Genomic DNA, 13,916 nt, shown 5'->3' on the forward strand with positions numbered 1-13,916 from the left:
AAAGTGGTACGAAGCTGAGTTAACCAGGGCACCTTCGTAAAAAATGCCGCTACATTTTCATTTTCCTGTAGAGGAAAATCCAAGGACTTCCAGGAGTTTTGTGAGGCAGAATTATAAACGCAATAAGTAAGAGATTTTTTTGATATAGTGATATAATTGATTCGGTGTGTGTGGTATTCAGTAAAAAATCTTAAATCTTGGACTCCTTTTTTAATACGAACCTTCAAAACCTTGCCCTATCTTAACTAATTGGAACAATTCTGATTTCTTTAGAAAGGCCTTCTGATCTCTAACAAGTCTGAATCGATTCCGACCGGTTATGAATCAGTTAATTAGGTTTTATCCGAAATTTATTTTATTATACAATACATTCTTGATTCATCTTAAGAACATATTACTTCTCCACCCTTTTGGTTCTAACAATATTTTCTCTCTCTCTCGGTCTCTCATGAGCGGGAGTTGGATGTGGAGCCGGCCGGCTTTTGCTTGAGTATTGTTCAATGTTGGCGTGTGCGTTCAGTTTCTTCGCGGTCGCGTCTCACGTGGGTAGTGTTAAGCTCCGTCTCCTGGCCATTCTGAGTGAGTGAGGGAGAAGCACTCTGGGCACACATTTGAGCATCGCGTGTATTTATAGTGGATCCGCCGGTGATTTCATCCCTTGCAATGTGATTAGTGACTGATAAAATCCTCCGGAGACATAATTTGGGCCCTCAAGTAGAGAAAAAAAAATCGACCAGTAAAGGCAACTTTGCGTAACCATAGCACTCCGTCAAGGACATTTCCATCAACTTCCTCTCATCACAATTCCTGGTTAGCGTCTATTAGTCACCCGTGTGTTCACAGTCTTTTTCACCAGTGAGCCTACAGAATTCAGAAACGCGGTGAGTCTTTTGCAATTTTGGTTGTACACAATTGGCGCTCTCCGGATGGAATATTTTTCGCCCATGCTCAGAGATGGGCTAATGACTTTGACCAGAAATGTTCTCGCTTATGCTTGCGCGTAAACAATTCAAATGAAACGTGTTGTTTATTCTCTTGGCAATCAATACAATGATATTTTCAGCAACACTAAAATATATTGTCTACGAAGATTTAAAAAATGTCAGCCATATTGAAAAGAACGTTTTCTATTATGGCCTCTAGGGAAAAGGCTCATAATTTTGGACAGTTTCTAAATTTGGACACTTTGAGGATAAAATTGGACACTAAAAATAAATTGATTAAAATTATGGATTTTTATTCCAATATTTGATGAATAATGAATTATATCTAAATATTTGTTCTTTTTGGAATATTTTAACACTAAAACGTTAAATTTTGAATATGATTTAAGTGAAAATTTCATTTGTTGAAAATTCAGTGTTAGCAATTGCTAACGAGAAATATGACAGAACTTCGTGTAGCTGTGGTGAGGTACTACAATATTTCCTCGCTGTTTTCAGCGGTATTATTAAATATTCATTGATTATTGTGTTGATTCACATTAATAGTGATTATTTGTACATTTGACCTGAAGTGATATTTGCCTTGTGAATTACGTTTTTCGCGTGAAAAATGGAAAATTTTCTAAGAGATTCACCAGTCAGTGAGGTGATACTCTTTATTTTGGAGAGGCGTTTTTCTCTCGAAATATCGAGAAGTTTTAGCTTTTGTGATAGGTTGTATGGATGCCTGGAGAAATAAAGGAGCATCATCTCTACGAAAGAGATGTAGTGAAAAAAAACCTTAAAAGGTTCCCGGAAAGGCCAGGGAATAAGCGAATACGCGAGTACTTGGATTTCCGAAGTCAACTCACTTTAACTCTTTCCGGACCGTTTTTTAATTAAAAATATCTAAGCTCAGGAATTAGTTGAGGTCCTACAAAAAATATCTTACATTTAAACATCCTTATAGTTTGTAATCATCCACAAGATTCGGATTTTTATCCGTTCTGAATAATTAAAAAAAACATTGTTTATCACAAAATATTCATATGCTGCTTTGGGTACTCAGAGTCCCAAAAGAGACGAAAGAGTTAATGAATGATATAGCACATTTCTGGGCTTTTTGTGACATTCTACGGTTCCCTTATATGAACAGGAAGAGGACTTGGTAAGATAGGTTTTTGAAATAGAGAACAATTAGCATCCCATTGAGGAGAATTAGCTGTCGAAATATACAACTAAGTTGTCCAAAATAAGAGTCAAATTTACCTCTACATATCAATTCATTTTTAAACGTATTAAAACTAATTTTAGTAAAAAAAAAAGACGATAAATAGCGTGCCAAGTTTCTAAACAACCCTTCTGAAAAAAGAGTAACAAAAAAGTCAATTAGTATTGAAAATATCGCACTTCAAACTTGGAACATCGATGCTCATAAGCAGACTGGACAAAATTATGAGCCTTTACCCTATACACTAGAAGCAAATTCTTTAAAAATGCCTTTTTAAAGAAAATTTCCTCCATCCTTGTAAGGCAGAAATGTCCGATTTTTTTTAAAAAATGCAATTTTTGACAAAAAATAGTAGACACAGAAGTACTACTAGTAGACACAAAATTGTTCGTAAATAGGGAATTTCTACTGGAGACTTACGAAATACTCGTAAATCGTGAAAAGGAAATTTCTTCGTTTAAAAAGGCAATTAGTACCGTATTTTGAAAAACTTCCAGAAAAACATTTCTGCAATGGTTTAGAATTATTTGAGAAAAACGGGTCAAGTACTTTTAAGTAATAGAAGATTCTTTAGTAGAAAATAATTAGTATTTATATCCTTTTAAGTTTCTTTCATGTATTTATATATTTTTTTAGCCAAACTGTAAGACAAACGAGAAATGTTATTTATCTGAAACGAAAGAACTATTTAACTTACTATTAGTGCTGATGAAGTGAAAGACTGTGGATTCTTCATTTAATATCGCTATTCAATTTATTTTGCAAAAGTTTATCCCATTTTACAAATTTCGATTATACAAACTTTCATTTAAAGGAAATTATGATATTAAACTCTTACTTATTAATATAAAAATTAATGAATACAAAAATAAGTTGCTGTAGCCTAAAACTAGGAAATATTAGAAACAGTTTTTGAAGTTAGACTTTAAAAACTTCAAAAACTTCAAAGACTACCTTATTTCATACTCGTTGGCACTAGATGAAAATAATATAATAAAATTGAAGAAATAAAACGAAAATTCGATAAACGGTGAGCAAAAAAAAACTGTAAGAGAAATTAATCGTACAGTTTTTTTTTGCTCACCGTTTATTGAATTTTCGTTTTATTTCTTCAATTTTCTTATATTATTTTCACCTAGTGCCACCGAACATGAGATAAGGTAATACCGCAATCAAGAATTGGTGTAAGAATTTCAATGAAAATGCGTAAATTAACGAAATACGGTGAGCGCTGTCAATGTGATTCTGCCTTTACTCCTAAGCTATATCTAGCGATCTTCTGAGTGATTTACAAATCAGTTCAAATCGGTTTGTGTACCGTTAAATGATAAACAATGCGAAAATACTTTTGATGTACTTTTTTCGTGTTACGATAATAAAATGACGGTCGTAGACAATTCGTGTAAAAAATCGCGTCATGTTTCATTCACTATTGGAGATCATGTATCTTGTGTGAGACCAACTACACAAAATACTTCTATACAAATATTTACATGAGTGCGTAAGAATTGTGTAAATTCGCTCAAGAGAGGCATAATGTGATTTGCGATGAAATGAAACGTCTTGGCAAAATGTGGAGCAATTTTCCGCAAAAGCAAGAATTTTATCATGAGAATCTATTGGAACTTACAATATCGCTGGCCTGATGTGTTGGCATTTTCTGCTGTTTCGTTTTTTGCTACTCTCTCTTCATCTGGAATCGTCACATGGCTGTGATATCATATAAACTATTGTGCTAATAAAAATTCCGTCTGGTGGGCGAAATAATAGAATTGCACGCTGCTTAATTCAATTTATCGCGAGGCGGAAAGAATGTGAAGAGAGCGTTCTGGAAGAGTCTCAGTGCGTGGATTATTTAATTTTATTTCAGCAGAAACTGTAGTTTTATCAATGGACTGTGTCATTCAACCACTGTCTCGACCAATTGACTACCAATTGCAAGTGTAAAGAACTTTTTTTTTCATTCACACTTTTGAGGCTTCTTGAAGATTTGCACAACTTGTCTATTGGTTGAATGTCCTCTGCTTAAATTACATTTTCGTGGTTTCCGTTTCAGAAGTTAATTTTAAGACTATATTGAGAATTTTTTTTACTGAATATTTTTATTTAATTACACATTAAAGTCAGTTTTATTACTTAGTATATTTATTACAGTATTTAGTTACGGATTTTTATCATTTGCAATGTGGGTTATTTGTTATGCAAAAACTGGAAAAATTGTGTGATAAATATTTATGGGGAAAACCTCACAATTGTACCTTTTTTATCACTATTTAACGACAAAAATATAATGATACTACAATATATTATAGATTTGAGTTTTATTTTAAATTCTTATAGTAGAATTTTTGCATTTTTCTTAAAGATAAATCGTTTTTTATGTTAAGCATAAATTAAAACTATTTCAAAGTCATGAGCCTCTGAAATAATGATTATATATCGGAGTATTGTAATACAAAATTAATTTTTAAATAATTAATAAATTTCTAGATAATTTTGGCAATTTTCTCAAAATGTCTGAGTCTCATACACGGGAATTGAGCTTCATTCCGGACTGGCCACCGGGTCCTCTGGATTCTCATCGGAAACAGAGCGCGTTTGACTGGAAGCAGCTCAAGTTGGTCCTGGAGGACATTAATTCACTCCGACTGAAGTACAAGGTGTGGAAGTTGCTCGAATCAGAACCGCTATTTGCTAAGAGTAAGACAACTCCGAGTGTAGATGAACAGAAAAAGATTGCTGCGCAGCAGATGATGCTCATCGCTAAACTGGACATTGTCCCTCCGGAAGTTTATGCCATGGGATACTTACCCAGGGTAAGTAATAAAATTTAGGGATATTCATAACCAATTTGAATTTTTTTGTTACATTTTACAGCTTAGTAAACCTTTGACATTAATCAGTTTGTTAAAACTTTGAAAAAATTTTGTGTGCTTTTCGGTTTTCTCTGAGTATTCTCACATTCAAATGCTTTCCGGTATCTCCATCGAGATAATTATATTTAAGCTTGTTTTTTGTTCTTTATAATCTCAGCTATTATAGCCCAAATGTGGAATTTTGATTTGCGTAAAAAAGCGTTTTTGTGTCTATTCTTCGTGTATGTCTCCGTCGTAGATAAATTTTTGGAGAGAAAAACGGAGAGAGACTTACGATTTTCGATTAAAATTTTACATTGCCCTTGTATGCCATAAAAATATTTATCAGGTCCTCCCTAGCTCACCGACAGGCTCGTAGCGCTGGGGAGGCATTAAGGGACAATGCCCTACCTTAAAAACCAGAAACTAAGATAATGTTGTAAGTAAACTGTTGGTAGTATGATATGGTAGAGAAGAAATTAATCTCCTATTAAATAGCCTAATACATCTAATCTAATAGAGTTATCGATTGAAGTGCTTAGTGCAATTGGTTAAAATCGTATGGAAAGTCAAATGATAATTTTGTGAAAAATTTAAATATTTTCTCAAACATCTAAAAAATAAAATGGAATATTTATCCATCAATTTGGCATTATTGATAATGAGTTGAAATTGCAAATATTTGATGATTAATTAAATGAAATAATGTTTTTCAATGGTTCTGAGCAAAACGAGCGTAAAGATTATTACACTTCTTACATAAGAAACTCAATATATTTCTTTTTCTCATTTACGCATTCTCAAGATAGTTAAGGGGTTACGTGTATCAAGAAGACTGGTAAAATATAATAATTTCTCAATTTTTTCAGCATTTAAAAAAATAATTTAAACACATATAAAAGTACATCATTAACATAACCTATATTTTCTAAATTTTTCATTTAAAACTTTTAAAAATTTAGTCATTGAAACTTTACTTTTGGAGATTTTTTTTTGAAAAAAGAAAATACTTTTCGGTGAAGAAATTTTATCGGAATTGGTCCATCTCTAAAGTCTAAAAATAAAATACTTCCTATTAGCTGATAAGTTCAACTAATCCTTAAACGAAAGATTTTATGTTCACTTAATTAAAACGTAATCTATTCTACAAGATGAAACATAGTAGCCGTACTCACTATGGCGTTGTTATCTCGTAATCTCCGTAATCTGTTATCTTGTTATAATTTTTCATTTATAAAATACATTACGAGAACATAACGAGATAACGATATAACGATATTACAAGATAACAGCGCCATAGTGAGTACGGCTAGTGTAATGTAAAACATGTCAAAACTGGTATTCAAATTTCATTTTTTTTACTTTCTTTGTTCAAAGACTAGTTTAACTCATCAGGTAACAGGAAATATTTGGTTTTTGGTTTTCAGATGAACCAATTCTGATAAATCTTGTCCACCGAAAAGTATGTTTTTTTTTAAATGTCTCCAAAAATAAAGTCCCACTGGATAAATTTTTAAATGAAAATTTCAGGAAATATAGTTTGACTGTTATATTTTTATATGCCTAAGAGCTTGAATTACTTATATTTTTTATTATGTTGAAAAGAAATTAAAACAAAATCTGCTGTTTTTTGTCAATTTTGACCCATGTAACCCCTTAGGTATATATATTGAATAATTAGAATAATATTTTTTTTATTTGTCTTTTTGAATAACTTTTTTATTTTGCCTCATTCACTTACATTCAAATGAAGTGGACGGATATCGACTAACCAAAATAACCAAAATAGATTAAGCAAAAATTTTGATTAAGGGGGTAAGCGGGTTTGACATAAAAAAAAATGTTGTCCATTTTTTATTTTTGAACTATGAAATTTCATAAATTCAGATTTTCGTCTTTCTGATAGTGTAGGCCTTGGCAGATAATTTCACTGGAAAATTTTTGGAAAATTTTCAAAATTTTAAGCCGTTGAGAAATGATATGATAGCAAACTAGTTTTTTACGTTGTCACGTTTTTTTCTAGCAGCTTCATCTTAAATCCATAAAACTAGTATTTTCTTTTAGGATATGAATGTGGCTCGTGCTTAACAGTGGGATATTTTTTTTCGATTTTTGGCACAACTTTTTTCAAAAAAGTGATAATTTTCTGCCACTTTTTAGCATGTTTATACTATAAAATCCGTCAAAATCAATATTTCTAAAAACCCTCATGTTAAGCATGAGCCAACTATATCTAGAAGAAGTGTACGTACAAAGTTTCAGAAAAATTGGTTCAGGCGTTTTTGAAATACCTTGACAACTGATTTTGAAAATGATGTTTTGAGAAAAACATGTTTACGGTGTTATCACACTTGCACATTAAAATTTTAATGTGATTCACATTAATTGTCGCTTGTGAGCGTCCGAATATGTTATTTGTGCCTTTGAGTCACTTAATATTTGGGGTTTTTCTATTTATTGATAAAGAAATGGACTTGGCCTGCAAAAATAAATTTAAATTTACCTAAAGCATAAATATTTTTCACATTAAAAAATTAAAGAGAAAATCGCATTAGTTTTTCGCATTAATGCTATAAATCAATTTATATCAAATTTTGCGGGCCAAGTCTACCTTTTTATCAACAAATAGATCCAATTTTGAATATAAAATGATTTAAACACACAAATTACACATTTGGACTCTCACCAGCGACAATTAATGTGAATCATATTAAAATTTTAATGTGCAAGTGTGATAACACAGTTAGACTTACTAGAAGATGTCAGCTTCGTTAAATTAATTGTCATTGTGACTTTTCGTTAAATTTTAAATTTAAACTCACCGTTATTCTAACGAAGTTTCTAATTTTCATTTTTCCTTGAAATCATCTGATCTCATTAGTATCGCTTCCTCATGAGCGTCAATGAAGCTCTACATGCGATTTGTCCCAGTTTATCCGTGAAGATCGCTGTGGGAGTGGGTTTGTTCCAGAATGCCCTACGAGCCATGGGAACTGAACAACACTCGTGGTTCTACAATGCTGCATGGTCTCGTGAGATTGTCACATGTCTGGCTATTACCGAAGTAGCCCATGGCAGTAACACTAAACGGATCCGCACGACAGCCACTTATGATCCTCAGAACCAGGAGTTCATTATCAATACGCCCGATTTTGAGGCGGCAAAATGTTGGATTGGAAATCTTGGAAAAACTGCCACGACAGCCATTGTTTTTGCAAATCTCTTCACTCCTGATGGCCAGGGTCATGGATTACATGGATTTTTGGTGCCTATTAGAAATCCATTGACACTCCAGACCTATCCGGGAGTCCTCGTGGGTGACATGGGAGAAAAAATTGGACTCAATGCCATCGATAATGGATTTGTGATGTTCACACAGTATCGTATTCCACGGGAAAATCTTTTGAATCGCACTGGTGGTGTTACTCCAGAGGGGGATTATGTGAGTGTGTTCAGTGAGCCAAGTAAGATCCTAGGAGCTGCTCTCGAGGGCTTCTCAGCCGGACGATTGGGAATAATGCAAGAGGCTACGAATACTCTGGCTCATTCTGTCGTCATTGCTGTTCGCTATGCTGCCATAAGGAAGCAATTTGGACCGGATAAAAATGGACCTGAACAACCGATCATCGAGTATCAGTTGCACGTAAGTCAATTCTCCTGAATGATGAGCAATACCAAATTCTCAATTATCTTTGAACTTTTCAACAAATTCTTATAGCAATGGCGCATTTTTCCTTACTTGGCTGCTGCTTGTGTACTTAAGACATCTGTTTACTCCCTCACGGATCTCTACCTGAAGATCATTGAGAAATCTCAGGCAAATTCCAATGGAATTGATCTCTTATCTCAAAGTGTTGGTGAGATCCATGCTCTTGTGTCTGCTTCGAAGCCAATGTACACATGGACGGCCAGGGATGCGATACAGGAAGCACGTGAGGCTTGTGGAGGACATGGGTATCTCAAGGCGGCAAATTTAGGGGAGCTTCGAAACAATCACGATGCTTGCTTGACCTACGAGGGTGATAACAATGTGTTGGGACAGCAGGCGTCCAACTGGCTGCTGCGCCAGTGGACAGAAGGTGTTCAGAGCCCCTTGGGTACAGTGAACTTCATCAAGCGACGCGAAGAGATTCTCAAGAGTACCTTCAATCAGCTCATTCAGCGATTTGAAGTGACTTCATGGCAATGTAAGTATTATGCTCTCTATAGGTTTTCTATTGGGCCTCTAATCGGCCCGCCCGCGAATAATTATAGACCACGCCTCTTTCAAGGATTATGATGAATTTACATCGAAAATTTTTCAATTTTTAACATTCGTTCTTAGCAATCCGAGATTTTGACCCGTGTGCCTTACTTTGAATTTATTTTGTCATAAATTCTAGGCAAAAAATATTCTGCTTTCATGTAAATCTTTATTCTTTATTCTTTATTAATTCTTGGCAAAGAAACGTTTATGTATCTTGAAAAACTTGGATACGTTTTCCGCATTTCTGTAAATGTGTAAATGTTTCAGTGTTTCTTAGCTTTCACGATTTAAAAAGCTTTTCCATGTTTCTTATATGAATTTTCGGGATTATATTATATAAATAATTTCGTGTCTCCTTCACTTTTGGTTGCAGTTACAAGTTTCAAGTTTGTTGGCTACTTTTAAGCATTTTTCTGAGACGTTTTCATGTATATTTTGGGTATTTTTTTGCACATCCAAAAAATTTCCCGTGTTTCTTAAATATATTTCCAAGACTCTAGAAACATTTCCGTGTTTCTTGGATTCTTAAGAAAGAGTTTCTAGAAAAATGTTTCCGTGTTTCTTCTGCATTTCGGAGATTATAGAAACATTTCATTATTCTTGAATTCTTTATTTAAGGGGTTATATCGAGGAGAACGCGTAAATTTAGTGTTTTTTTGATGATTTTTTTGTCACTTTCCTGACCAATCGATCAATATGAAATTTTCAGGAGTTTTAAGATTGACAAACAATTACATTTATGTTTTATAAATAATTAAAGTCAGTTTTTTAAACAAGAAATGATGATTTTTTTCAAGTTGCTGCCAAAATTGCAAAAATCAATATTCCCGATTATCCTATGGACTTCTCTAGAAAATCTATTTAAGCAGCTGCCCTGAAAATTTCATTGCAATCGGGTGAAAAAGAAATCGAAACTCAGTCCGCATACTGCTGTACCGCTATTTTGTATTCAAAATTGAAATTAAAAATATTTTTGTAATCAAGACATATTTCGTCAGTTAAATCAGCATTTGTCGTAACTTAATTTTTGCGATTTTGAGAAATATACATATTTAAAATCGGCGTAATTTTGTTTACTAAACGCCCTCTAGAAAAAAAAACGTTTATTAAGCCCAATAAAAATTATTTTAAAGGAAAATTATTGTAGGTGCTCCTAATTAATAAAAGATAGTGCGAATAACGGAACATTAAGGAGTTAAATGGGTCTCTCAGGTCAAAAAATAAGCCTTTTCTCATAGTAATTTATTGTGTCGAAAATATTTTAGAAATTCCAACTTTTGGAATAAAAGATTAATTTTTGAACAAAATTAAAAAAAAAAATTGAAAATTTTGAAAATTCTACCATTTGTAGCAGATTTTCGGAACCATTCCTCAAAAAACAGACCTTGCGGTAGGCAGGATTTCTCCCAATAGGTTCATCTGACATTTAATAATAGTCATTTTCATTCAATAATTGTGAGAAATATGTGGGAAAAAATCCCTGCCGATCTGTAATTAATTCAAAACAAAACAAGCGACACGACACACAAAATTTATTTAATAAAATTATTAAAATAAAAACTTTTAGGGATATGGATGACAGTTTAATTGCCTAATTAAATCAAATAAATGCGCATATTATCACTAGAGCAAATACAATTGATATAATGCATTTTTGAAAATTGTAACTTCCAAGATCTCCATACATTGGAAGTTACGGCTTTATAAACGATGGAAGTTACGATAAAATCTTATTGTGTTTCATCGGACATATATCTCAGTGAGCTTTTAACTCTTTTTATAAAGATTTTCTCGAGTTAACTTACAGTTTTTTAGTGCCAATTTTATTATTTTGATTCAAAAGTATCGCATTCGGGGCTCATTTTTAAGAAAAATAAAGCTGAACTGAAAATATCGTCTCCTGAAAAGTTGTCAAATGGAAGTTACGACAAATGCTGATTTAACTGAAGATGTAAAAACCCCTGAAAATTTCAATTTGATCGCTTGATTAGCAAAGTCACAAAAAAATCACAAAAAAGAACCGCTAATTTTAGGCGTTCTCCTGGATATAACCCCTTAACTCTTTCGTCTCTTTTGGGACTCTGAGTACCCAAAGAAGCATTATGAATGTTCTATGAAAAACAATGTTTTTTAATTATTCAGAATTGATAAAAATCCTATTCTTGTAGATGATTACAAACTATAAGGATGTCCAAATGTAAGATATTTTTTGTAGGACCTCAATTAATTCCTGAGCGTAGATATTTTTGATTAAAAAATGGTGAAATTAGCTTGCAGCATATGCTGCGGTCCGGAAAGAGTTAAGAGTTTCTAGAAATATTTCTGTGTTTCTTAGATGTATTTCCAGCAGTCTAGAAACATTTCCTTCTCTCTTGGAGTTTTGGTGATTGTCTTGAAATATTTCCGTATTTCTTCTGATTATGAGATACATTTCGGTGATTCTAGAAACATTTCTTTCTTTTTTGAATTCTATCTAACGTTTCTAGAAATATTTCCGTATTTCTTCTGATTCTGGGTGAGATTTTTTTTTGGGGAATCTAAAAAAAATCCTTGGATTTTTTAAAAGTTTCTAGAAATGTTTTCGGGTTTCTTCAAAGAACAATTTCCAGGAGTCTAGAAACATTTCCTTCTCTCGGGAGTTTTAATGAGTGTCTAGAAATATTTCCATGTTTCTTCTGATGCTGAGATGCATTTTGGAGATTCTAGAAACATTTCCTTGTTTCTCGAATTCTATCGAACACGTTTCTAGAAACATTTTCATGTTTCTACGGTTTCTACTATTTTGAGCGTTTCTAAAAATTATTTCCGTGTTTCTTCTGAGTTGCATTTCGGAGACATTTCCTTGTTTCTTGGATTTTTTTAAAGTTTCTAGAAATATTTCCGTGTTTCTTAGACGCCTTCTGAGATTTTCAAAACACATTTTCTTGTTTCTCGGATATTTATGATTTCAATAAAAGTGTTTTGGTGTTTCGTTTTTCTTTAATGCTCAGCGCACAGTAATTTTTGTTTTGTAAACATGTTTTCAGATTTTCCTATAAGAGTGAGCGAGATGACTAGATTTAGATCTCTCTCACTCTCACTGAAACGTCAAAAACATGTTTACAAAACGAAAGTTATTGTGCGTTGGGTATAATGATCAGCGCACAATAACTTTTGTTTGTAAACATGTTTTCAATATTTTCTGTGAGAGTGAGCGAGATGACTAGATGTAAATTTCATTCACTCTCATTGAAATGTCAAAAATATGTTTACAAAACAAGAATTATTGTGCGTTGTGCATAATGCATTTTTCTGGATTATATAAACATTTCCTTGTTTCTTGAATTCTTTTGCGTTTCTAGAAATGTTTCAATGTTTCTTAGATGCTTCTCCAGGATTCTAGAAACGTCTTTGTTTCTTGAATTTTTAAGAGTTTCTTGAAATGTTTCCGTGTTTCTTCTGAGATGCATTTTCGGATTTACAAAAAACATTTCCTTTTTCTTGAATTGTTTTAAATTTAAACGTTTCTAGAAATTTCCGTGTTTTTTCTGATATCCATTCCTGGGTTTCTAGAAACATTTCCTTATTTCTTGAAATTTTTTTAGCAACCCTAGCATTTTTTTCGATAAAATCATGAACCGTTTTATTGAAAATTTCGCGAGATTCGACTGTAAAAACCGTTTTGATCCGATGAACGGATTTAATTGAATCCATTAAAAAAAACTATCGCCTCGTTGTTCATGCATAATTAAAAATAAAATTATTTTCAGTCCATTTGAATAAATTCAATGAATTCAACAGATTAATCATTTGAACTGGTTGTTAATTAATTAAGATATTAATTAATTTAATTTAATAAGGATATTAAAATTTAGATTTTTTTATTAAAGATATTATGATTTCAAGATGAGTTTTATGGACATTATATCTTTTTTTTTGCAGTTATTAATCACTGCCTGGAATGGCTTATGTGCTGGCTGATGCGTTCAATTGTGGAGGATGTGAGTTTGGCCAAGCAGAAGGGAGCATGTTCTTTTGAAGCCAAGAACAACACTCAAGTCTACAAGGCCAGAGATCTCGCTTTTATCTATTCTGAATTCTATGCCATCAGCAGTTTCCGCCTGCGTTGCCTGAAGTCGGATGTGGCTGCAAGTGTGAAACCTGTCCTGGAGCAGATTCATAGGATATATGGATTCTGGGTGATTGATCGTCATATGGTGGCTTTCTATCAGGGCAGTTTTGCGTCCGGAGCTAGTTTTGCCGAAACCATTCGCTCTAATTTGTTGTCCAGCTGCCAAACTCTCAAATCAGATGCCGTGACAGTGGCTGATTCCCTAGCACCCCCTGACTACGTCCTCAATTCCGTCATTGCAAAATCCGATGGGTTGCTCTATCAGAATCTCCAGAATGAATTTATGACCAATCCGGGTGCCTTGGAACGAGCCACCTGGTGGAGGGAAGTTCTACCTTTTCAGAAGTCCAAGCTATAGGAAGAAAATCAAGAAGAATCCAAACTCTTAAGGGAAACACTTTTGTATTTGTTCTTTTTTTTTTTCTTTTTCAATATAAATTGTACATGGATTGTGGGTCGGTGTAGTGTGGAGTTTTATTTGGACTTCTTCTGCTGCCTGATCTGTAGAACACTTCTCTCTAGCTTCTTGTAGTACTCATTTAAGGCTTTG

At 33.2% G+C, this 13,916-nt stretch overlaps 1 protein-coding gene across 1 annotated transcript; it reads left to right on the forward strand.

The window, feature by feature from the left end:
• The first annotated feature begins 443 nt into the window (after positions 1–443).
• On the forward strand, positions 444–13,830 carry LOC129806962 (peroxisomal acyl-coenzyme A oxidase 3). The gene is made up of 5 exons (XM_055855850.1): positions 444–881; positions 4,645–4,970; positions 7,891–8,652; positions 8,728–9,196; positions 13,177–13,830. Exons 2-5 carry the CDS (start codon positions 4,668–4,670, stop codon positions 13,722–13,724), a joined length of 2,082 nt encoding a protein of 693 aa, XP_055711825.1. The 5' UTR covers positions 444–881; positions 4,645–4,667; the 3' UTR covers positions 13,725–13,830.
• Positions 13,831–13,916: the final 86 nt, after the last annotated feature.

This window comes from Phlebotomus papatasi, chromosome 3, assembly GCF_024763615.1.
Source record: "Phlebotomus papatasi isolate M1 chromosome 3, Ppap_2.1, whole genome shotgun sequence".
In the NCBI taxonomy this organism is placed as follows: domain Eukaryota; kingdom Metazoa; phylum Arthropoda; class Insecta; order Diptera; family Psychodidae; genus Phlebotomus; species Phlebotomus papatasi.

Excerpts from the sequence above, each read along its gene's own strand:
- LOC129806962 (XM_055855850.1), top strand. The coding sequence starts at position 4,668 with ATGTCTGAGTCTCATACACGGGAATTGAGCTTCATTCCGGACTGGCCA. Across the intron at positions 4,971-7,890 it reads CCATGGGATACTTACCCAGG|TATCGCTTCCTCATGAGCGT; the intron begins GTAAGTAATAAA and ends TGATCTCATTAG. Across the intron at positions 8,653-8,727 it reads TCATCGAGTATCAGTTGCAC|CAATGGCGCATTTTTCCTTA; the intron begins GTAAGTCAATTC and ends AAATTCTTATAG.